The 22,773-nt window shown below is 41.8% G+C and overlaps 1 protein-coding gene across 3 annotated transcripts in view; it reads left to right on the forward strand.

The window, feature by feature from the left end:
• Positions 1-20,945, forward strand: part of CDK1 (cyclin dependent kinase 1) — a 42,199-nt gene extending 21,254 nt beyond the window's left edge. Inside the window, exons 1-9 of one of the 3 annotated variants that reach the window (XM_074232314.1) lie at positions 335-405; positions 1,431-1,642; positions 5,915-5,974; positions 8,870-9,026; positions 9,806-9,929; positions 12,008-12,178; positions 15,114-15,277; positions 15,379-15,520; positions 20,611-20,945. In XM_074232314.1, coding sequence (XP_074088415.1) covers positions 5,938-5,974; positions 8,870-9,026; positions 9,806-9,929; positions 12,008-12,178; positions 15,114-15,277; positions 15,379-15,520; positions 20,611-20,709 — 894 coding nt within the window. In that variant the 5' untranslated portion in view covers positions 335-405; positions 1,431-1,642; positions 5,915-5,937 and the 3' untranslated portion in view covers positions 20,710-20,945. Of the gene's footprint in view, positions 1-327; positions 406-1,430; positions 1,643-5,914; positions 5,975-8,869; positions 9,027-9,805; positions 9,930-12,007; positions 12,179-15,113; positions 15,278-15,378; positions 15,521-20,610 lie in introns of those variants that run through there. The other 2 variants (XM_074232313.1, XM_074232312.1) reach the window with 2 other exon arrangements.
• Positions 20,946-22,773: the final 1,828 nt, after the last annotated feature.

Consider the following 22,773-nt stretch of genomic DNA (forward strand, 5'->3'; position numbering starts at 1 on the left):
CCGGGGGCCTCGCTGGCTGCGGAGCCGGCCCCGGGGGCCCGCGTGCCGGCCTCCCGCTCCCGCCTCCCGCCCCGCGGCTCCGCGGTCCGGGCCAGCCCCGAGCGGTGGGCGGAGCCGGGCCGAGCGCCAGGGCGCCTGCGCCAGGGCGCCTGCGCCAGCCCCGCCCGCTCCGGCCCCGCGCGCCGCCTTTTCGCCGCAGTTTCGCGCCGCCGCCCCCCCGGAAGGCGAGCGCGGCGCGTCCGGGCTCCGATTGGCCGCTTTGAAAGTCCACGGGCGCGCTGATTGGCGGAGCGGGGACACTTTAGCGCGCTGAGTTTGAAACTGGCCTCAGTCGGCGTCCCCGGAGCAGAGGCGGATCAGACGCTGCCGCCGCCGCCGCCGCCGCTCCGGCCTCCGTCTGCGCAGGTAAGCGGGCCCGGGCGGCCCGGGGGGCCTGGGGGCGGCCCGGGGCCGCGTGCGCGGCGGGAGCCCCCCGGCCTGGGTCTCCTCCGGCCCCCTCGGCCCCGCGTGTGGCCCGGCCGGGCCTGGGCTCCCGGCGCTGCGCCCCCCGGGCGGCCTCCCCGCAGGCCGGCCCCGACCCGGCCTAGCCGCCGGGACTCGGCCCCACTGCGCCTCGGGGGCCGGGCCGGGCCGGGCCGGGGCGCCTCGGGGGGCGCTGTCAGCCGCACCCCCAGGTGCGGGGAAGGGGAGCCCGGGGCCCTCCCTGGGGGGTGCGACACCCCTTGTGGCGGTGCCTGGGGCCGCCAGCCCTGGCCCCCAGCCTCCCCGGGCTCCGCCTCCCCCCATCCCCCAGTGGGGAGCCGGCCCGGCCCAGGCCCCCGCCCCGGCTGCCCCGCCGCCCTCGGTGGCACGGCCCTGGCACAAGTGACTGAGCCGCTTTGAGGAAGGTTCCAGAGGCCGCCCAGGTAGCGCCACCTGGCCCGCCGGTGCCCGCTCCCCGCGGCCCCTCCCACATTTGACAGCTCGGGCCTGGGTAGGCATGGGAGGGACGCCTGGCCCTTTAATTTTCATTTCTCAGATTATTGGTGAGTTGGGGCATTTTTTTATTTTTGTTTTTTTTTTGCAAGGCAGCGGGGTTAGGTGACTTGGCCGAGGTCGCACAGCCAGGCAATCATTAAGCACCTGGTCCAGATTCAAACTGCGATCCTCCTGACCCCAGGGCCACATTGTACTACCCAGCTGCCCCTGCTGCATTTTTTTAAAGTATGATATTGGTGGTTTGGATTTCTTCCCCAGAAACACAGTTGTTCATAGACCTTTTGGTGAGTTATCACTTGGATTCCTTCCAACTCAGACGTGTTATTTTATAGGCCCGGGAGCTGGAGCCGGCCTGGCTAGGCTCAGGGTCCGAGCAGCTAGTGAACTTCGTGGTTTGCATTTAGGACTGAAGTTATTTTTTGGATGCTTATTTGATGAAGTTTATTTTACAGATGAGGCAGCTGAGGAAGAGTAACTTGATCAAGGCCAAAGTAGCCAATAAGAGAAGCAGTAGATGAGCTCCAAGTCTTCCTGCTGTTAACAGGGGACTGGGGAAAGAAGCCTTGGCCCGCCCTTGACTAGAAGGTCTTCTGGCTGCTGTTCCTTTGAGCCTTTCAAAGGAAGAAACCAGGCCTCAGAAACTTGTCCAGGCTTACCTCACTAGGTAATGGCCAAAGTAGCATTTGGACATTAGTAATCTAGACTTAAAGACTCTCCTGGGCCAGTTTTATAGGGCAACCAAGGTACTTTGCAGTAAGTGGAAGTGGCTGCCTTCCTTCTCCTAAAAAATGGTAGGAGGTAGATGGGTGGCTAATGCCTGTGAGGAGATAACTCTGGGATACTTGACTATTTGAAAATTTTCACACTCAGGAAGCCAAGTTAATCTTGTCCTGACCCAATCTGTCAAATGGAAGAATTTTTAGCTAATTTTTCAAACTTGAACTAATTTAATCAGTTTCTCTTAACATCTTAACAGTTTGGTTTCCAATCTCATCATTCTACATAAACCACCCTCTCCAAAATGACCATTGATCTATTATTTGCCAAATCCAATGCCCTTTCTTAATCCTTGTCTTAGTAAATTTCCCCTGTCACCTCCAGAATTAAAACCAAAATCATCTATTTGGCCTTCAAAACCTTCCAGCCTTTCCAGTTTTCTTACTTCTTGCCAAGGCCTGGTCTTTGTCCACTGTGTTGGAGTTAAGTAAAGTGGGTCCAACTGTGGCTGATAAGGCCACTATGAGCTTGGGCAATTCTCCTGAAGATTGGACACAAGTAGTCCCTAATCCAGCAACCCTGGCCTCCTGACCATTCTTTTAAGAAGACACTCTGTCTTTTGCTTAGTATTTTCTCTGGCTGTCCCCTCTGCCTCCTCATCTCTACTTCCTGGCTTCTCTGGTTTCCTTTTAAATTCCAGCTAAAAGCCTGTCTTCTACAGGAAGTCTTTCCCATCCCCTCTTAATTCTAGTGTCTTGCTCTTATTTCCTAGTAATTCTGCATATAGTTTGTTGACTCTGAATTATATGTAGCTTATTGCATTTTGAATCTAGAGGAAAAGGTTCTACATAGTACTCTACAAAATTAATGTTAAAAAAAATGGTATCCAGTTATTCATGATACATCCTCATGGAAATGGGTGTGAAGCTGGAAGTGCCTGAAATCATCCAGTCCAGGGTTGTTCAACCTTCCTTTTAAATATTTTTATTGAAACAAGACAATATATTTTGATTTGCCATTTTAGGGAGAGCTCTGTAGCTCAATCTCATTTACTGAAGCATTTAGTAAACCCACAGGGGCTTGTACTTTGGACAGCCCTGACTGATCTAGTCTAACCTCTTAATTTTGTGGACAAGGAAACAAGAACTTGGCTACCTGAGAATCCAATTCAGTTCCCTTTTACACCTCATTGACCTTGAAATTGGATGGATAAGCAAAAGTGTTCTCCATCAAAATAACTGAGGTACATTGTGCCATTGGTGGGTATTTGATTTGGAAGCCAGGAAGATTTAGGGTCATGTCTGCCCCTTGGTACAATCTAGTTGTGATGATGGGTCTGTCACTTAAATCTCTTATTGCTCTAGGCCAGAGGTGTCAAACATTCTGCTCATGGATTAAAATATAATTGAGAAATATTTAACAAAAGTAAATACAATAGAATGTCAAAAAACCCACTGTATATGCCTTAATATGAAAATAATGCTAAAAATGCTAACCATCATTGAACTTTGAGCAGATCATAAATCTCAAATGACTGCTGACTGATCAAGGGTTGGTTACTGAAAGTTATACTGACTGGTGATTTCTTAGAAATAATATTTGCTCTTATTAACTCTTCTGTTACATTCGAATACTCAAAAGTTGTTGTAGACAGTGTTATTAATTGGCCTAATTTCAAAATTGTTGTCTTAGGGAATAGGGAAAAGAGGAGAGAAATGGGGACCTGTGGGCAAGGAGGATAGCCAGAATGCATATACACCATTTATTCAATTCGGCTTTCTTCTATGTGCGAGATTTGCACCCCAAAGCATTTATAATGTGACATCAAAGACTACTGACCCCAGATCATCAGATACAACAAGAATGAAAAAGTTTAAAATGTGAGAAATACAAATGAGACAGAGGTGCAATGTGAACACATGCTATTGAAAAAATGGCTCCTGTAGACGTGCTTGACCAGGATTGCCACAGATCTTCAGTTTGTAAATTATGCAATATTTCCAAAGTGCACCAGGACCAGGGATGCCTAGAGATAGGGTTTGTGGGCCCAGTTCTATTTGAGTTTGGCATTGCTGCTGGAGGTGACCTCCTTCCTGTGCAATCACATCTTGGTTTGTCATCATTTAAACAACAAATAATTGAATAAAGTTCTGTCTTGCTCTGAGAGTGGAAGAGGGAACACAGAGACAAGATTGTCCCCTACCCTAAATGAACTTACATTCTATTTGAGAATGAATGTATATAATGTATAATATATAATATATAATGTATATACACAGATCATAAAATACAAAGTACTTCCAGCATCAAGGAGACACTAACAGGAAATATTGGTCCCTGAGCTGGTCAGTGAAGAGAGATAGGGATGCTTAGAGCTGGAGATGAATAGGGAGAAGAGCCTTCCCAGCCTAGATAGCATGTAGAGTTTGGGACAGTCTTTTGAGGTCATGAAAATGGTAGTTGAAATATTTTTTCCAAGTGCCAGTTCCATGTTTTCCATCCTACTGCCAGACTCCCTACTCTTTCCATGTGTATATAAAAAGACTAGACTTGATTATTACTGTAGTCCATAGTTTTCTGTGTAATAAAATACTGATATTTGTACTTTAAAACTAGCAGTTTACCCCCTGAAGTTTGTTTTTTAGTAAAAAATGTCAGCTGCAATTTCAAACTTGATAACGGGTTATTTTGTTTGAAAAAATTTTCATTTTTGTTAATATTATATCCTTCATTTTTGTGTTTATATCTTCTCTTCCTGTATATAGAAAGTTTTTTTTTTTATAACAAAGATTAAAGGAGAAAAATAGCAGCTAAGCAACTAACCACGTATAAGGGCTGGTTAAGCTGACCATTGAGGACCCCTCCCACTGTCAGATTTTGTAACATTTGATAGTATATGTGATACATCATCTCCACTCTTGTGTTATAGGGAGGATAGTGCATCTTTTCAACTTTTCTGTGTGGCCCAAGGCAGCTCATTATATTTATACAGAAAGTTTGTTTGGTTGGTTTTATTCACATAGTTGTCAATGGGTGCATTCTTTCCCTGGTTCTGGTTTCTTTTTTGCATTAGGTCATATGTTTTCTATTGTTTCCTTGCATTCTTGTTTATGTATCACTATAATTTAATTTTATTATTAACAGAATAACAGAATGTTAGCTGAGTTTTTGAGATATGTTAACATTGAGAAAACTCTGACCCAAATATTGTCCAAGGTCATGAAGCTTGAACAGCAATGCACTTAACTCTTTTAATTCTCAGTGTTCTGAAGAGTTTATCAGTACTTGATAGTGTATTAGTCAAGGGCGCCCCAGGAATGTCATTATAACTTTCTCCTTTATTGATTTAATGAGTTATTACCACTGTTCTTGGCTCTAATAGTGATAACAAAAAGGGGGATCTCTCAAGGGGGATCTCTCTCTCTCTCACACACACACACACACACACACACACAGACACTTCTTGAATAATAAAATCACCTATTAATTGCATGCTAATATACTTTGTCTTTTGAAAACCTTAACTGTTACATAAAATGGCAGGTATTGTGGGGATCATGACACAAGCAAAGGAAAAAATGCAGAATAGATCCTTTCGGATGATAGTAAATTATTGAGGTAGTATGAGATCCTTTAGAAGATGAACTTTGAGTCGGATAGTAAATTATTGAGGTAGTATGAGATCCTTTAGAAGATGAACTTTGAGTCAGGAGTTCTGGCTTTGGAGGACTCACCAGAGCCCTCATCTTTGTGGGCTTTAGTGACCTCCTTCAGATGCTCACTGATTGGCCTTCTATACTTCTGCTTATCTTATTTGATATGGGCCAACTAATCTGAATATCCCTTTTTTAGGTCTTTGGAAACTGCTAAGTAATTCTTAGTATTTATTATCTGAACTTAATAGTGAGAAAAAAAACAACCTCCACCTGACTGTTTGACCAGAGTTATAATAGGGAGAGAACCTGGGCTTGGTACTTTGCAAGCCCGCTTTCTCTGTTCCTACCCTAAATAGTTAAGCTGTTTTTCTCCTGTGGGGACCCAGGTGAAAACAGACAAGATTGGACCTTGGGCTCACATGTCTGACAAGTGTTGGGTGGGATTTGAATCTAGATCTCATTGACTTTAGGGTCAATGGCTCATTAACACCTAGACACTGGATTCTACTGCTTTTCCATTTATTCATATGGTGAGGAGTTACTTGCATTTTTTTCCATTTCAGAACTTCCAGCTTATTGGATAGCTATGGAGGACTACATGAAAATTGAGAAAATTGGAGAAGGTGAGTAATTTGTGTGATTTCCAAACTGATAAGATTTGGGAGGGGGGACCCTTAATACCTATTCAAATTAATCTTAATGCCCCCAAAAATCTAATGTGGAGAATAACATAAGAGTATTCCTCTTCTCAGCTTCTCTATCTTTATCTCCCATATGAATATACTTATTTATGAACCCATCAATCAATAATCAACATTTGTTAGTTGCTTGTCCACTTGAGACTGACTATCCAGAAGAGCAACCCTGTCCCGAAGGAGCTTCTTCCGTCTGGAGGCAGGGACAATATAGAAAAGAGAATGATTTCTGAGTAGAGAATGTCAGCGGTCCTGGGAGCAGGATGGGCAGCATGTGGCAGCTGGCCCTTCCTCCATAACAAAGCTCGGTCTTCTGTTAGGTGGCAGAGCGGTCCAGACAGAGGGGTGAGCTGGGGAAAGAACAAGGCCAGCTGACCCAGCACTTCAAAGGACTGCAGAGGACAGCTGAGACCAGAGCCACTGGGGCCTGGGGAGGGGCCTGGGCAATAAGAAACCCAGGTTGACCAGTGCTTGAGGAATGTCTGATTGGCCTGTCTGGGAGGCTCCCTGCATTGCCTGGAGTGGGAGCCCAGGCAAGAGTGGTGAGGAGAGCCTGAACCTTGAGGGGGCTGGGGGTGGGGGTGAGAGAAAGGGGCAGGCCCAGGATGCCACAAGGCCCTTCTCAGCCATCCTTTATGAAGTATCTGTTGTGGACCAGGCACTGGGTTCAACCCTACAAAGAGACAAAATTCAAACTTGTCCCTGCTCTCAGGGAACCCTGAAGAGAATAGCAAGGATCCTGGAGTGTGTTGATTTAAATTTCCTTTTATTCAAAGAAATCATAGTTCATTTTCCCATTATTTGATCTTCTGTGCCTTTTAGAATTCCTACTTTAATAGCACTATTTCAGTGAAAAACAAAAATGAACTATTTGAGATAAACTGGAAGTACAAGAATCAAAAGTAACCTTCTGACCAGCCTGAATGTTACTGACCTCAGAAGGGGGGTGGGTGGAGTTGGGCAGGCTGGGCCACCTTGGGTGGCTAGAGGATCTGAAGGTCCCTCCCTGGAAGAGGGGTTTGGCTAGGCCTGCAAAGAGGCACATTTAGACCTGATAGAAAGCAGAACAAGTGAACAGCCCTGTCCTCCAGGGCTTCTTCTCCCAGGGAAGGTTCCCTTCACTAGAGGCCTTTAGGGAAAAACAGGATGCCTACTCAGTTTTTGGTCTTGCTTCAACTCTGTGATGCCCATAGGTTATACTTTACAGTGAGAAAACACTCAGATTTGAAGTAATCTTTGACTTGCCATTCTTTCCATCCTTTTATTCAGTCTTTCACAAAGTCTTTTCATTTTCATGATGTATTCTGTTCCATCTCCATTGCCTCAACCTTTGTCTATATTGTGATTGCTGTGTTGGTGGAATATAGTAATCCATCATTGTCATCTTCTCTGGCCTTTCCTTGTCCTGACCTCCTCCAAGTCACTTGAAACCATTGTGAGTTTGATTGCCATAGCCGAGTTCACAATTTCATTGATAACTTCTGTTCATGGAGGTATACTGGTTTCCACTTTTCTACTATAAATCACATCTCACCCATTCTGCCTGGTTTTCAAGGCTATCTAGTCCAAATGGCCTTCCTTGTAGCTTTACTATTCTTTAACCCAGACTTTCTTTTCAAGCTGTTCTCTTTAGTGTCCTCCTACAGATTGGGTTCTGCTCCTTTCTCCTTTGTTCATGTTCATAAAGTACATTCTTCCATCATAGCTCTCTTTTTTGAAACCCAACTAAGGTCTTAATCCCTTCCGTGGAGGCTCTTTACTGATGGCTCAGACTCTGTGGTTGTTCTCTCCTTGTGACTTCATTTTCCCAGATGCCTGCCACGAATCCCCTCCTGGGTGCTTCATGATCATGCTTCTGTGCTATGTGCATCTACCTGCCAGTTGAGAATTCACTTAGAGGAATAAAATTCCAGTTACCCTGATTTAGGCATTTGATATCCACCTTTCGAGTAGCTGAAGAGCAGGCTTAAGTCACATGTGGGATTTGAGCTCCAAGGACTTCTGAAAACATCTGGAGGGGGAAGTCTGGGGCCTTTCTGAGGTCATTCCTACCTCTGAAGAAGTTGGACAGAACTTCTGACAAGGCCGCCACTGGAGACCAGGATCCCAGGATTATCCTAAGTCTGTTGGGGGTCCCTGCCTCAAGTCTTGAGCCCCACTCCACTCCAGTACAACTTCTACTCAATTCTCAGTCCTCTTCCTTAAACTGGAGGCTTCCTCATGTCACTCCCCACTAGGTTGCAATTTGAAGCCAGGTCTTGACATTTGACAGGGTTTTATTGTGATAGAAATCTCTTTAACTGATTTAAACATTGTCACCTTCCTAAGCCCAGAATATCTCTGAACATTCACTGTTTGGTTTTTTTTTGGCAAGGTAATGGGGTTAAGTGACTTGCCCAAGGTCACACAGCTGGGTAATTATTGAGGTCAGATTTGAACTCAGGCCCTCCTGACCCCAGGGCCAGTGCTCTATCCACTGCGCCACCTAGCTGCCTCTGAACATTCACTGTTATAAAATGCCACAGTTGCATACAGTGAATATCTAGTCTTTGCCTCTCACTGGATAGATGCCCTGTTCTCTGTATTAAGCACCTTCTATCTTTTGTGTAGGGGAAATCATCTCCTCAATAAAGAATAAAAGCACAATATCCAAACAGGTGTTGGATAGCCCATCATTTACACATTCACTGGAATAAAGAATTATTTTGATGATTTAGAATCTTTTTTTTTTTTTGAGGCAGAAGTGGTATTTTTGTTTTGTCTTTTCAGTAACAGTTTTTGTTTTGGTAGAAGACAAACATTTGACTTAACTTGGTGTTTCAGGTACCTATGGTGTTGTATATAAGGGTCGACATAAAACTACGGGCCAGGTGGTAGCCATGAAGAAAATCAGATTAGAGAGTGAAGAGGAGGGCGTTCCAAGTACAGCAATTCGAGAAATTTCTCTGTTGAAAGAACTTCGTCATCCTAACATTGTCAGGTATGAATAATATTGTGGGTTGAAAGCCCTTAAAATTTTAGCACCATTTTAAAGCTAATTTTTCTGGGTAGATGTCTTACTTCAAAATTTTCTTAAATTATTTTCTTTAAGCAAAGCTTATTCAGTGTTTTATGAATACAAGCTCTATAGAAAGCTTGGGTATAATTCAAGAATGTCTGTATCTGAACAGGGAACTTTTTATTAGTAGAATATAAGAGAAGGAATATGCCTTACCAAGTTGGCCGAATTGTCATCATATCACTGAGGCTAACTGGCTATCAGTTGTGAATCACTTGATATAGAAATGGTAGCAGTCCTGAGCCATTGTCACAAGAGGAGAGAAAGGTTGTGGAAACGTGTCCAGTGGCTACCTCTCTTATCTCATCCCCATTTGACATCCACTTCAGGAGCCAGAAATGTCTATTCCTTCCTCCCTACTCTTGCAGAGGAAACACCTTGGCATGGGATTCTTTCTTTTGAAAACCCGAGTACCATGGAGACATGGCTCTTTAGAATTTGATTGATCATATGTTAGGATTGCCTGTAGTAGACTTGGAAAAACAACCCCTGAGAGTGAGCAGTTTCTTCTGGAAACTGATCCTGAACAATAGTTTCACGTTTGATCCTTTTTTAGGCTAGTCTTCATCTTATTTATAGGCATATTTCACAGTAAATATCTTGTTTTCCCTTTTGACAGCCTTGATGAAAAGTTTTTGTGGAAGTGAGAGACTAGAAATATTTCTAAGATGTGAATTCATAAAGTTGCTTTTTATTTCTAGCCTTCAAGATGTACTCATGCAAGATGCTAGACTCTACCTCATTTTTGAATTCCTCTCCATGGACCTCAAAAAATACTTGGATTCCATTCCTCCTGGTCAATATATGGATTCTTCACTGGTTAAAGTAAGGCTACTCCTACCAATTGGTTGGTGATACTAACTTTGATTTGAAAAGATTAGGACTCTTTAGGTAGGGCACTGACAGGCTGGAGAGTTTCCAGAAGTGTGCAGAAATGGTGGGGCCATTGAAGGTGTTGGGCAAGTCTAGGGTGCAGGGAGACAGAACCATTATTTTTCAATATTTGAAGGTCTTGCCACATGGAGGAGAGGAATGAGACCTGTTAGATATGACTCCAGAGGAGGGACTGGAAGCACAGCGGGGTTGGGAAGGGGGAGAGGACCTTCCGGGTCTTGACAGCAAGATGAATGTCCCAAAGTGGAAGGAGCTGCTCAGGGAGGTTGGAGGATCACCTTCCATTGTGGAGTGAAAAACCTCTGCAATTGCTATTTGGGTCGAGTTTGCTACTAAGATCCCTTCTAGTTCTGATTCTATAATTGGAGTATTTCTGACTTATTTTGTTCATTTCAAGCTTTCTAGTTCATAATACTTAGAACTTACTTCCTTGTGCCTTTCAAGTTTGAGGAGTCTGAGTAATTTTTCAAGCATACTTTGAAGCAACTATTATACATTAGGCAATATGCTGAGCACTCAGGATAGCACAAGGCCTGACAATTGTATGGGGGTAGAGTAGCCATTTGTCCCTCCAGACCCCAACCCCCTGCTCAGTACAGTTATTTCTACAAAGATAGGTAGATTCTATAGAAGCCATCAGATAGAAGAATGGCACCCTCCAGGCCAACAAGTCTGGAGAGATGTTGTAAAATGGCACCTTGGATCCTTAGAGGACAATACAGATTCCTTTTTTTAAAAATAAAATTGATATTTTATTTTTCCAATTACATAATGAAAAATTTTCAACTTCGAACCGTGCAGTGAATATTGGACATGTACATTTGTATTTAACATGTTTACTTATTAGTCATTTTTGTATGAGAAATTAGGACTAAGGGAAAAGCAAGAAAAACCATGAGATATGGAAGGACAAACGAGAAATTTTTAAAAAGTGAACAGAATATTCATTTAGATTCTATAGTGGTTTTTTGTTTTGTTTTGTTTTGTTTTGTTTTTCATCTGGTTGTGAATGTTAACAGGTCTCCTAGGGCTGTTCTGGCTCTTTGACTAGAGGAGAGGAGCTGAATCCACCAAAAGTTGATCATCTCACAGTGTTATTGTTAATGTGCACAGCATTCTCTTGGTTCTGCTCCCTTCACTCAGCATCAGTTCCTAGAGTCCTACCATTCATGGTTTCTTAAATAATAGTACTCCATAAATTCATATACCATAACTTGTTTCAGATATTTCCCAGTTGATGGACATCCCCTCAATTTCCAATTCTTTACCACTGCAAAAAGAACTGCTATGAATATTTTGGAGACAATGTCAATTCCTAATGAGCTTCTATGTTTATAGTTTGTTACTAGAATTTTGTCCTTTATGGGTTGAAGTCATCTCTTCATGTTTCCCTGGGCCAGAAGACTCATTTATAAAATGAAATGCCTATTGGTCTTCTGTCTTCTGGGATACAATGAGAATTTATTTTTGCCTTTTAACCTTTATAGTCCTGGTGCTTTGAATGGCTACATGAAGATCACTCCTTTATGATGAAGCACTTAGGACACTGATTAGTTCTTAACAAAAAGTTTAACCCTCTTAAATTGTCCTTAACATGGAGCTTTGTTGTTAAGACCCTTTGATTAGCAGTGGTGACCAGCTTTGTTTCAGCCTCAAGAGTATGGCTGTCATTTGTTTCATGCTGATTTTTATAATGGTCAGCACAAAACTATTTCCCCCCAAGAGCTTCTATTGGAAGGAAAAAGAATGAAGTAATGAGACTATTGAATGGGCATATATTTGCAGTAGTGTAACTTCAGAAAGGCAAATGTCACTATGATTTTGCTCTATAAGCAAGTTTTTGGGATGATGAACAAAAAATGATTATCATAGACTTCAATGAACTTCCTACTTATGGTTAATATCTTTTGATTTCTTTGAGTTGATTTAAACTGTAGAAGAATTCAATCCTGCAGCCATTTATTAGCAAAAAGACTAAATGTTCTAATTTATTTTTCCTTTTTCTTCAGAGTTATTTGTACCAAATTTTACAAGGCATTGTCTTTTGCCACTCACGAAGAGTTCTTCACAGAGATTTGAAACCTCAAAATCTGTTAATAGATGATAAAGGTGTAATTAAGCTCGCTGACTTTGGGCTTGCACGGGCCTTTGGGATACCTATCAGGGTCTATACACACGAGGTAAGGAAAGTTCAAAGAAGTTTTTCTTAGTAGATTTGATATTCCTAATTATCCTATGAATTCGTTTTCATTTGCTTTAAAAAAATTCTTCACTTAGAGGGGAAAAGAATGTTCTATGTTCAAGTGTCTCCTTTGCCCTTGTTTAGTGGAGTGTTTATTGACTAGCAGTCAGGAGACAAAAGTTCTGCCCAGAGCTCTCCTTATTAGCTTGCTCACCTTGATCAATACTTCTTCCTCTGCCAGTCACTATGTTATGGGGCGGGCATCCAGAGAGGAAAAAAGTCAGTTTCTTTCCTCAAAGAAGGCAGACAAGACAAAAAGGGGGACTGGGGCTAGGGTGGGAGATGCCGCCCAGCAAGGCAGCTCATGGACAGTGAAGAGTCCCCTCTGGAGGCTTTGGAAGGAGTGTGGGGTTCAGGGGCAGCCAGTGTGCTGGGAGCAGAGGGGAGCTGGAGGCAAGGACCCAGCAGGGGAGGTCCCATCTCTCTCTGGCTGCTCCTGAGGGTCTCTGTGAGGCCTTCATTCAGTGTCAGTCAGCAAGCATCAACCCCACCCCAGAGGAGCTCACTCCTGTTGAGGGAGATGAGAGGAGGCATGAGATAGATACAGGAGCAAGGACCGGTCATCCTAGGTGTGGGTACTCTGGGGGCTGAGAGGGGAGGAGGGAAGGTTGCTAGTCCAGTGATTTAGGAAGATCAGAGCCCTGGGGGTGCTTCAGGGAGGAGGAGGCAGTTTGTCTTTGTGGAGAGCAGGGATAGGGAATAAGAGAGAGAGAAGGGATAAGAGGATAAGAAAGAAGTAACTTGTCTTGGGAAGAAAGACCGTGACCGGCCCTTCCTTGGAGACCAGAGTGAGGGAGCAGACAAGATCTGAGGACTGAGATGGGTAGGTTGGAACACCAGGGACTCGGATGAGTGGCTTCATCTTTGTTGGGGGGGGCTCAGTAGATGGGCATGGGGGGCATCTGAGCGCTTGAGGATATGTGGGGAGGAGCAGGACAGGAGATCTGGCTTCAGTGAGGACCAGCAGTGAGAGCCGCTGCCTCATCATAACCTCCTCTGCCCTCCGAGGTTTGGCTGTGTGAAAATAGAAATGAAGGGAAGGGGGTGTATGGTGGGGTGGCAAGGCGTGATGGGTATGAGAGGAGAGGATCTTGAAGAGTACCAACAAGTACATCTAGCCCCCCTGGATGTCCTGGGAAGGCGCTGAAGGGTGAGGGGAGGTCAGAGTGAGGACAACAGGGAGGGGGTGTGAGGTGAAGGAGGTCATAAGAAATCGGGAAATCTGCTTATTATTGCTTATGGACACATGGAAGAATCGTGGTTCTTGAATAGGATGCAAATAGAGCGCTGAGGGGAGGTCTCTGACTGCACTGGCAGGAAGTGAGGGGTTCAAGGGGGTGGTTAGGCCTGGGAAGGAAGTCAGTGTTGGCAGAGGCGTGTGCAGGGAGACCGAGACAAGCAATGTTCTCCAGGGAAGGATCACCAAGGATATAGGGGCTGGGGAGGGGGCAGGGTCTGCAGGCAGGATTCCAGCTCCTCCCCTGACATCAGTGATGGGTGATACCTGAGGAAGGATGTGGGCCAGAGGGATCATGTCCAAGTTCGGCTGTCCATCAACCCCATCCACCCTCCAAGTCATTCAAGCCCCTGAGCCCCAGTTTCTTGTTCTGTAAAATGAGAGGCTCGGTCCCATGGCCTCTTAAGTCCCTTCTGGCTCCAGAAGGATGACTCTGCTGAACAGCCTTGACCTGGGCTTGACCAGAGAGGGTGGGGCTGCAGAGCAAGGATGGAAGGACTGGGCATGATGGACGGGTAGACAGGAAGCTCCAGACAGATGGGACTGGGCAGCAGCTCTGACCATTCCGGAAAGCTTAGTATGGCTTCTGTGCCCTCGGCTAAACTCCCCATTTAAAGGAAGCTCTCTGACCCAGATGGGATTAATTAAAATTTGGGACAGTCCCGGCAGCTGAGAGCTTCAGCCTTGAAGGAGCTGTTCCTGAGGGCCAGAGTCTGTTCAAGTCTAAGCTTCTGTGGGGCCAACTTAGAGAACCATCAGAGGCCCCCAGGAGCCAGGGGTATGCTCCCTCATTCTCCACTGGGCCCTGTTGAGACCTAGTGCTCTTGTTGATGAGGGAGACATTTTAATGGGGGGTTTCCAAATTTTTGCATCATTTTTGCGTTTGCCTGCATTTTTCTTGTGGCCTGTAAACAGGGACTGCCTGGTTATGTGGTCTGTACTGTAGCAGTAATACCTAGGCCTTGTTCTCATGGCATATTCTGTATTTATTTTTAATTTCTACACATGAAAAAAAAAGTACTATGTCTCTAACCTAAGGGAATTTTTTATTTTTGTAACTGTCTGCATTTATATTATAATAACCAATATGCACGTGATCCTTTAGGAGGAATTCTTATAAAAGAATTGAGGGTCAAATCATGCTGGCTGCCCTGTGTGTGGTCTTTGAGCTGAAGAATGATGTAACATTTAAGAACGATGTAAACATTTTAAACTAGAATAAGACTTTATTTAGGGGCAGTTAGGTAATGTAGTGAATACAGCACTGGTCCTGAAGTCAGGAGGACCTGAGTTCAAATGTGCATCAGACATTTAGTAATGACTTAGCTGTGTGACCTTGGGCAAGTCACTTAATGCCATTGCCTTGCAAACAAAACAGAATTAAACTAAATAAAACGATTTTATTTAAATATATGAAAGCCATGGGGTTGTTCCTTGATCCTCAGAAAACTGGATGGGGCTGACAGTGTCCTGACCTCTCTGATAACTACTCAAAAAGAGGAAATTCTTTATGACTTTTCCTTTATTCTTTTGAGTGCATGCCAGATGAAATGCATGCCAATCCACAAGTTTTGCCATTTCCAACAAGGAAACATGTATTTTTTTTTTGGTAAACCATTTTAAATTTGCGTCTTAGGTGGTCACACTGTGGTACCGGTCTCCAGAGGTGTTGCTGGGGTCGGCCAGATACTCCACTCCCGTAGACATTTGGAGCATAGGCACAATATTTGCCGAATTAGCCACCAAGAAGCCTCTTTTCCACGGGGACTCTGAAATTGACCAGCTCTTTCGAATCTTCAGGTATTTGGGGGCAGAAAACCTATTATGTTCTGTTCTGTTCTATTTTTTATTTATTTATTTATTTTTTAGGAGAGTATATTTTAGCTAACTTTGTCTTGCAGGGCTTTGGGGACTCCTAACAATGAAGTGTGGCCAGAAGTTGAGTCACTGCAGGACTACAAGAATACATTCCCCAAGTGGAAACCAGGGAGTCTGACATCACACGTCAAGAACCTTGATGAAAATGGCATCGACTTGCTCTCGGTGAGTAGTGGGCCCTAACTCACAAGGGGCTTGATGTTTAACCCAGTTGTGGAAGTTCCTGCTCTCTGTAGATTTTATTGTTTTATATTATATCCAACCTACATTTTAGATGAGTATGTTAAAGTGTAATATACCACTATATATAAAATAGCATCAAACTGATTTCTGTATTGAAATAGTTTATTTAGGACTTTCCTGTGCTTTGTTTTAGTTTTTGCTTGTGATTTTTGAGGGGGGCAGATATGGTTGGGTTTTTTGTTTGTTTTTTTTGGTACAAGAAGTCACAACCATTTTTACCAGGGACCTAATACAATAAAAAGGATAATGGTTTTTTTGGTTGTTGAATCTAGGAGGCTTATTGTACTTGAACTATTTGGAAGAATTAAATAGGGAAAGTAAGGTAGTAAGAGGAATATTAGGCAGTAAGTATAGAAAGATGTGGGTTACCTGGACTAGGAGGCAAATAAATGGAAAAACTGGTCAAGTGTTTATTAACTCTTGCCTCCATAATTGGTTATATTCTGGGCTATTTCATGATTCTATGCATAGCTCCTATTTATCTTATTTTGAAATACTGAAAATTATGTATCTCTCTGCTTCAAATGAGTTTCTTGTAAGCAGCATATTGTAGGATTCTGGTTTTTTAATCCACTCTGCTCTTTGTTTATATTTTAAGGGAGAGTTCATCCCATTCACATTCATAGTAATATTGCCCTCCATGCTATCTTCCCTCAGTTTGTATTTTTCCCCCTTTTCCCCCCTTTATCCATATAGCCACCTTCAGTGTGTTTGCCCTCATATCCACCCCCTTCCCTTCCTTCTGTCAGTTCCCTTTTTTTTATCTCCCCCTCCCTGTCTCTGTCCCTCCCTCCCCTTTTAATACTTGAAAGGTAAGATTTTTTTAAGCTAACTAAGTGTGTGTAAGTTAACTTTAAGCCAAGTCTGAGGGGAAGATTCAGGTATTTATCTCCTCCCTTCTTCCCCTCTATTACAATAAGTCTTTTGTACCTCTTAATATAATGAGATTTATTTCTGTTAAGAGGTTTGTTTCATATTATTTATAAGGGAAGATAGAGACTTTAGAACTCTTGCCTGTCTGCTCTTCTCCATCTTGGCTAGAAGTCTTGAAGGAAAAAAGGATAAACTATAAAAAATACTTGTAAAATTGATATTGATGTTTTGGGATTATATTCTTCCTTTCTCCCCTTTAGAATTAGTGCTTATTTCTTTAAGGTCTCTGTTCTATTCATCTGGATCATTCGGTCTCCACTTAGTTTGAGATACTCATGTTCCAAGTACTCATTTGAGTATTATATTGCTTGCCACCTTTCTCTTGAATGCAATAGAAAAGTTTAGCAGATACTCTGTAAACTCTTTTCTCTATCCAAAAAGAAAGAAAATTCCAGTCACTTTGTCATTTAGAACTGCCTTTTCTCCCTGCCAAAAAATTTTTTTGTGGTGTCCTAAGAAATGCTGATTATCTTTTATTTTTACAGCACTTTGTCCCAAACTCTCTCCTTACCCATATGGTGAACCATTCCCTATTTTTTAAGATGAAATAATTTGTTCTTGTACATGCGATTTTTTTTTTTCCTTCCACAGAAGGGTGACTATCCCTGTGGTCCTCCAGCTCCACCTTCAGCTTGTTCACTATGCTTACCTTACCTTAGATTTGGAGTTTCTTGTCTTTCTGTTTATTCTGTTGTTTATGTCAGTTTTCCTCTGTTCCTAGAGAATTCCAGAGCCCCTGTCTTGCTCAGATTCATTGTTCTTATGGAGCAGCAGCTTGTACCATGCATGTATTCATTTCTTTAGATAATCCTGGTCAATGGGCATCTGCTTTGTTGCCAGTTCTTTGATATACAGCAACCGTGATGATGAATATTGGTGTCTCTGCATCTTTCTGTCTCTGCTTCTATCTTATTCCCTTGTGTAAGGCTAGAAGTGGCATCTCTCTTCAAGTCATGGGTTATGGATTCTTCAAGTTTTAAAGGGATATTCATCAGGCAGGAAGGAGGAGGCTATTCTTGTTATGTTGGACTGTCGTCCCCCCCCCCCCCCCCCAGTTGTGTATGTGTTATTTTTAAAATCCTAGGGGATTCAGTTTGGAACTTTGCTTATTTTTCATTTTCAATATCAAAAGCAAACAAGATAGCCTCTATCCTCAAAGAGCTTACATTCTAATTGAGGAAGAAAATATATAAGGCCCAGTTGAAAAATGGGAGGGTAGGCAAAGACAGAAGGGGAGTGCATAGGTTGGGTCAAACAGCTGTCAAGAGAGACAGGAGAGTGAGTAGAGTAGCTAGTGAAGTGAACTTAGCTGGGGTCCCTAATGAAATGATGTTCTAAGTCCAAAAAATTACCAATTTGGGGGGGCAGCTAGGTGGTGCAGTGGATAGAGCACCGGCCCTGGAGTCAGGAGGACCTGGGTTCAAATCCAGTCTCAGACACTTAATAATTACCTAGCTGTGTGGCCTTGGGCAAGCCACTTAACTGTTTGCCTTGCAAGAACCTAAAAAAAAAAATTACCAATCAACACAACAGAACATAAGGGAGAACACACAGAAGCTTTTAATGTAAACACTATTAATGAATTAAGTGTATTACTGAACAAATTTTTACTTTTTTTATATATAATGAATGAGAGAAGTTTTTTGGCATATTAGAAATGATAAGATTCAAAAATAATGACCCCAAATGCACTAAAATTGAAAAGTTGCACTTTGGGTGGTAGCGAAAACTAGAATCAGGAATTTGATTCTATTGAGCAGAAAAAGACTAAACAAGTTGTGATGAAAAATTTAATGGCATTTTACTGTATTCCAAAGCTATAAGGAAAAATATTGAATACAGAAAGCATTCTCAGTGTGAATTCATGTAACCTGAAATGCTCAAAACCAGAAAACAACAGACACAATGGCACCAACAACATCTAATGTCTATATTATGTGCGTATACATAGACTTTGGAGCACAATGTTCATTTGAACTTCTCTTCTAACCAACATTATTCTTTTTTTATTGATATTTTATTTTTACAATTGCAAGTTATGAAAGTTGAAACATTCATCCACATGCATATGCATATTTTTAAGTTACATAATTTCCTTCCACCCTCCCTTCCCACCCCCCTCCCCTCAGCAGTGAACAGTCTGGTGAGCATATACATTTGTGTTGAATTTGTTTACAGATTATAAAGAAAACCAGGAGATAGGAAAGAAATACAGAAGAGAAATTTTAAAAAGTGTTCATGTTTTGAAGGTTTTTTTTGTTTTGTTTTTCTTCCTCTGGGTGAGAATAGCATTGTCTATAGCAGGTCTTCTAGGGTTTTCCCAGCTCTCTGAACTGCTGAGAAGAGCTGTGTCCAGGGTCTATCAACTCACAATACCACCATTATTCTTTAATCATTTATAATGATTTGTCTTTCACTGCTTGTAGATTTTGTTTATTTATTTGTGAGAATTTGTGCATAGGGTCCTAATCTAGAGCCAAAAGAAGTGTCTGTGAGACCCTGTTTCCCAACCCCTTCATCTGATGGGTGTGAGCCCAGGACTTGGGAGGCCTTAAAGGAGAGTCCAGAGGCAGACCCCTCTTTTCTCCGGGCTCTTTAGCGGAGAGGATTCCATTATCCTCAGAAGAGAGGGTTGGAGTCTAGGTCCTCATGTGCTTTGTCTCCTTGGCTTTCCAAGTTGCCCCTTTGTTAGCCAAAGATGTGCTCCTTTCTCTGACTTCTCCCCCAGTAAGCATGCCCCAAGTCTAGTGTTTTTGGAGTGCCCCTTTGGGCTTTAATCCTCCAAGAAATAGTAAAATGCTGTGGATATGGTCTCAGGGATGAGGAGTCTAGCTTCTCTGAAGTCTTGCAAGGTTTGTTTTAGTTTGATTTTTTACATGCCATGATCATTTTGTGGAGATATATGCATATACATATAGATCTTATCTCTTTATATGTACATACCCACACATACTTCATTCTACAAGTCTTTCTTGTCACAAATTAAAGCAGTAAGTTGAAACCAGCTTTCTGTTGTGATCTTGGGAAGATATCAATCACCTTATGAACAGCTCCCCCCACAAAACCCCAAAATACATAGTCCCCTCCCCGAGGAAAGGAGGAAAGTGGTTTTGGATGATCTGGCTGTATTCATTTCCATTATTGCAGGCACTGGATGTTGTTCTTCTGGCCCTGCTTCTTTCAAGCAATAGCAGTTAATAAAAATAATTGTATTTTCTCACTCATCATTTCTTAACGGTATGATAATGTTCCATTACATTAATATTCATCAGTTGGTTGCAAAGGAGCCCACAGTCATTGTTCATTCCTGTCTTAGTAGTGGTTCAAATTGCAGGGGCCTTGTGTTTATTCATCTACAGATTGCATCTATGTGATGATTTCAAGGCAATTCGGGTTGGCCTCAGGGGTCTAATGGCACTTTCTGGTCAATCTAGTACTACTTCAATTTGAACTAAAAAGATTCCTTAGCTCTTTCAATTGTGTAAATTAATTTTTGTCTAATATTAAGTCAACTCCCTGGAATATGCATGACCTGGTTCCCTCTCCCTCCCCGCCTTGATTCCTTTTGGTTTAAGAATGTTAGAAGCAATATTGAAAAAAAAACTGCAGTTATGAGCCACAATTCTTTCAGAAGAATCTTCAATTGCTCTTAGCCAAAAAAAGTGAATTGTTAAAATTAAATTAAAATTAAATTAAATTAAAATGTTAATCTTATTTTTCCTGGCCTAAATTTATATTCCTTTTTGTAAATTATGAGCCTGAAATGTGTATATGTTTGAACATAGAATTAACAAGAGCAAAAAAGTATTGACACTTGAGGTTTCTTAGCACTAATGAACTGGGGGAGGTGTTTATTTTATTTTAATTAGTGCTCTTGGTTAAGAGAGGCAAGGATGGTATTTAAAATTCCCTGGAGTAAGACTTTGTGCTGTGGATTGTTTGAATCTTACAAAGGCTTTTTAATATTAATTTTTTGCTTGGTGCTGATGGACATTAACGTAACAGAAAACTTAAATGATCTGTTTAGTTTCATTGGTATAATAATTTCCTGAATAAGTTTCTATTTCTTTCTTTTTCAGAAAATGTTGGTCTATGATCCTGCCAAACGAATTTCTGGCAAAATGGCATTGAACCATCCATATTTTAATGACCTGGACAGTCAGATTAAGAAGCTCTAGTTTGTCCAGCCAATGATCCCTGGGTTTTGTATCAAGAATGAAGAGTCCTCTTGTAATATTAAGTTCTGTCAGCATTTGTCTTTATATGTGTGTTTCCTTTCTTTGTTGTAAAATTGAAACTGTCCTGTTTTTCCAAGGTGTTGCTTAAAACTGTAAATATCATAATGAATAATGCTCTTTGTAGATCTCATCAATACAGCTGCTTTGTTTTCTATAAATAAAACTGTAAATCCAGATTGATGTGCAGGGCTTTGGGGGGAGTTGAAGCTAATTTTAAAACAGTATTCTCCTAGAGTTTTTGCATGTTTGAGATGTTATTTAGGAGCATAAATCAGGTTCAAATTTTATTATGTTATATATCTTAAGACCCTTCCCTGGGTATTTGTATATTTAAATTGAATTCTGATTGCCTACAACAATGTGAAATTTAAATTTGTCTCAGCTTCAAAATCAGCCGCAGTGAAGGGGAAATAAGGGTATAGGACTTTCAATAATCTGCCCAATTAAAAACCTAAAATGCAGTAATTAAGTTTAGATCAATCATATGTTAGGATATAACATGTATACATAGGTGGCTTTCCCATGGCTTTCTACTTGATAACTCAGAATACAAGAAATGTGCATTTGGCAGTATACCTCAGTGCCTTAAAATGGGGGCATTTTAAAGGCTCCCCATAGCAGAAGAGCATTTGGCAAATTCACCAACTATCTGTCCTGACAGTTTTAGTTATGCAGTTGTTTGAAAGGATTCCTAGGCTTCTAATAGAGCTATCGACCATGGGAAGAAGTTGGCTTAGTAAAACTTAGTAAACATAATTAGCATTTCACTTTTTAGTTAAATTTAATGAAGTACACCATCTTAACTAAAACAACTATTTTTCATAATGAAAATGTATATTTAAATAGAATAATGCCAGAGACTAGTGATTGGATTCTTTTGATCATTGACAATGTTGTTCAAAGTGAATTCCTAGTAATTTTTGGTTCTAGGTATAGATTTACTTTCTGAAAGAGTGTTGATGGGTCTTTTTGAGGGAGGTTTTAATAAGAACCTAGATGATACTATATTTACAGCAGGCCTTGAAGCTGTTTTTCCCAGTCACTGGGCTAGATAGACCCTCCTTTGCACTCTTCCCTGTCCTCTGCTCTACCAACAGTTTATCATGATCACAAAAGCATCCTTTAGCCACATAAATAGCCCTCATTTCTTGGGTTCTTTGGGTTGACTCTGGGCATTTGTTTCTTGTCATGGGTATCATTTAGCCAAAAAGGATGACTTCTTTTGGCCCCTCTCCTTAAGAAGTTAAGATAAATTGGCTGTGTTTGCATTTGGGACATGGACCTTCCACTTTGATGGTTTCATTTCATTACTAATCATTTGGTCATGGAGTTACTCTGAAGCTCCTTTGTTCCCGATATATAGACCATGCATTTGGGGGAGAGGGAAGACCAGGCAGGTTTTCCATGTTTTAGAAAACAACCTTTTGGAACAGTTACTTCTTTATCCTGATCTGTATGAAATGGATAATTTGTGCATAGTTCAACATAAACTAGAAAGGTGAGTTGCAGTAACCTAACCCAGAAGTTAGAAAAGTTGAGATTGAATTATAATACTAGGTTGGGAACATTTTAGCTATATGTTGATAAAAGAATTTCACTACATGAAATTTAGCTTTAGTATGAATGATTCTGATGAGCACTTGGGGGGGTTTTGAGCAAGTGCCTACCATTAAGAGATCACAGAGGGATCTCCTTTGGCTTCACTTGATCAGGTGGAAGGCATTACTGAAAGCCTGTTTTCAGGTTAATACATAAAGTTTCAGCATCTGTTGGTTGAATATAGAAGAATGAGAGTCACCCTCTACTTTTATTGTATTTGTTTTAAAAATAAGAAAATAGAGGCATAACACATGTTCTGCTGAGAAGTATTACTAACTGGCACTTTACATGAGATTTCAGTCATGAGGGATGGATAATAAAATTGCAGTTTACAATTATATTGATGAATGTTACTTTCTTGAAATAACTGTTATGATTTATTTTCCACATAAAACCAAATTATTT

This window comes from Macrotis lagotis, chromosome 4, assembly GCF_037893015.1.
Source record: "Macrotis lagotis isolate mMagLag1 chromosome 4, bilby.v1.9.chrom.fasta, whole genome shotgun sequence".
Lineage (NCBI taxonomy): Eukaryota > Metazoa > Chordata > Mammalia > Peramelemorphia > Peramelidae > Macrotis > Macrotis lagotis.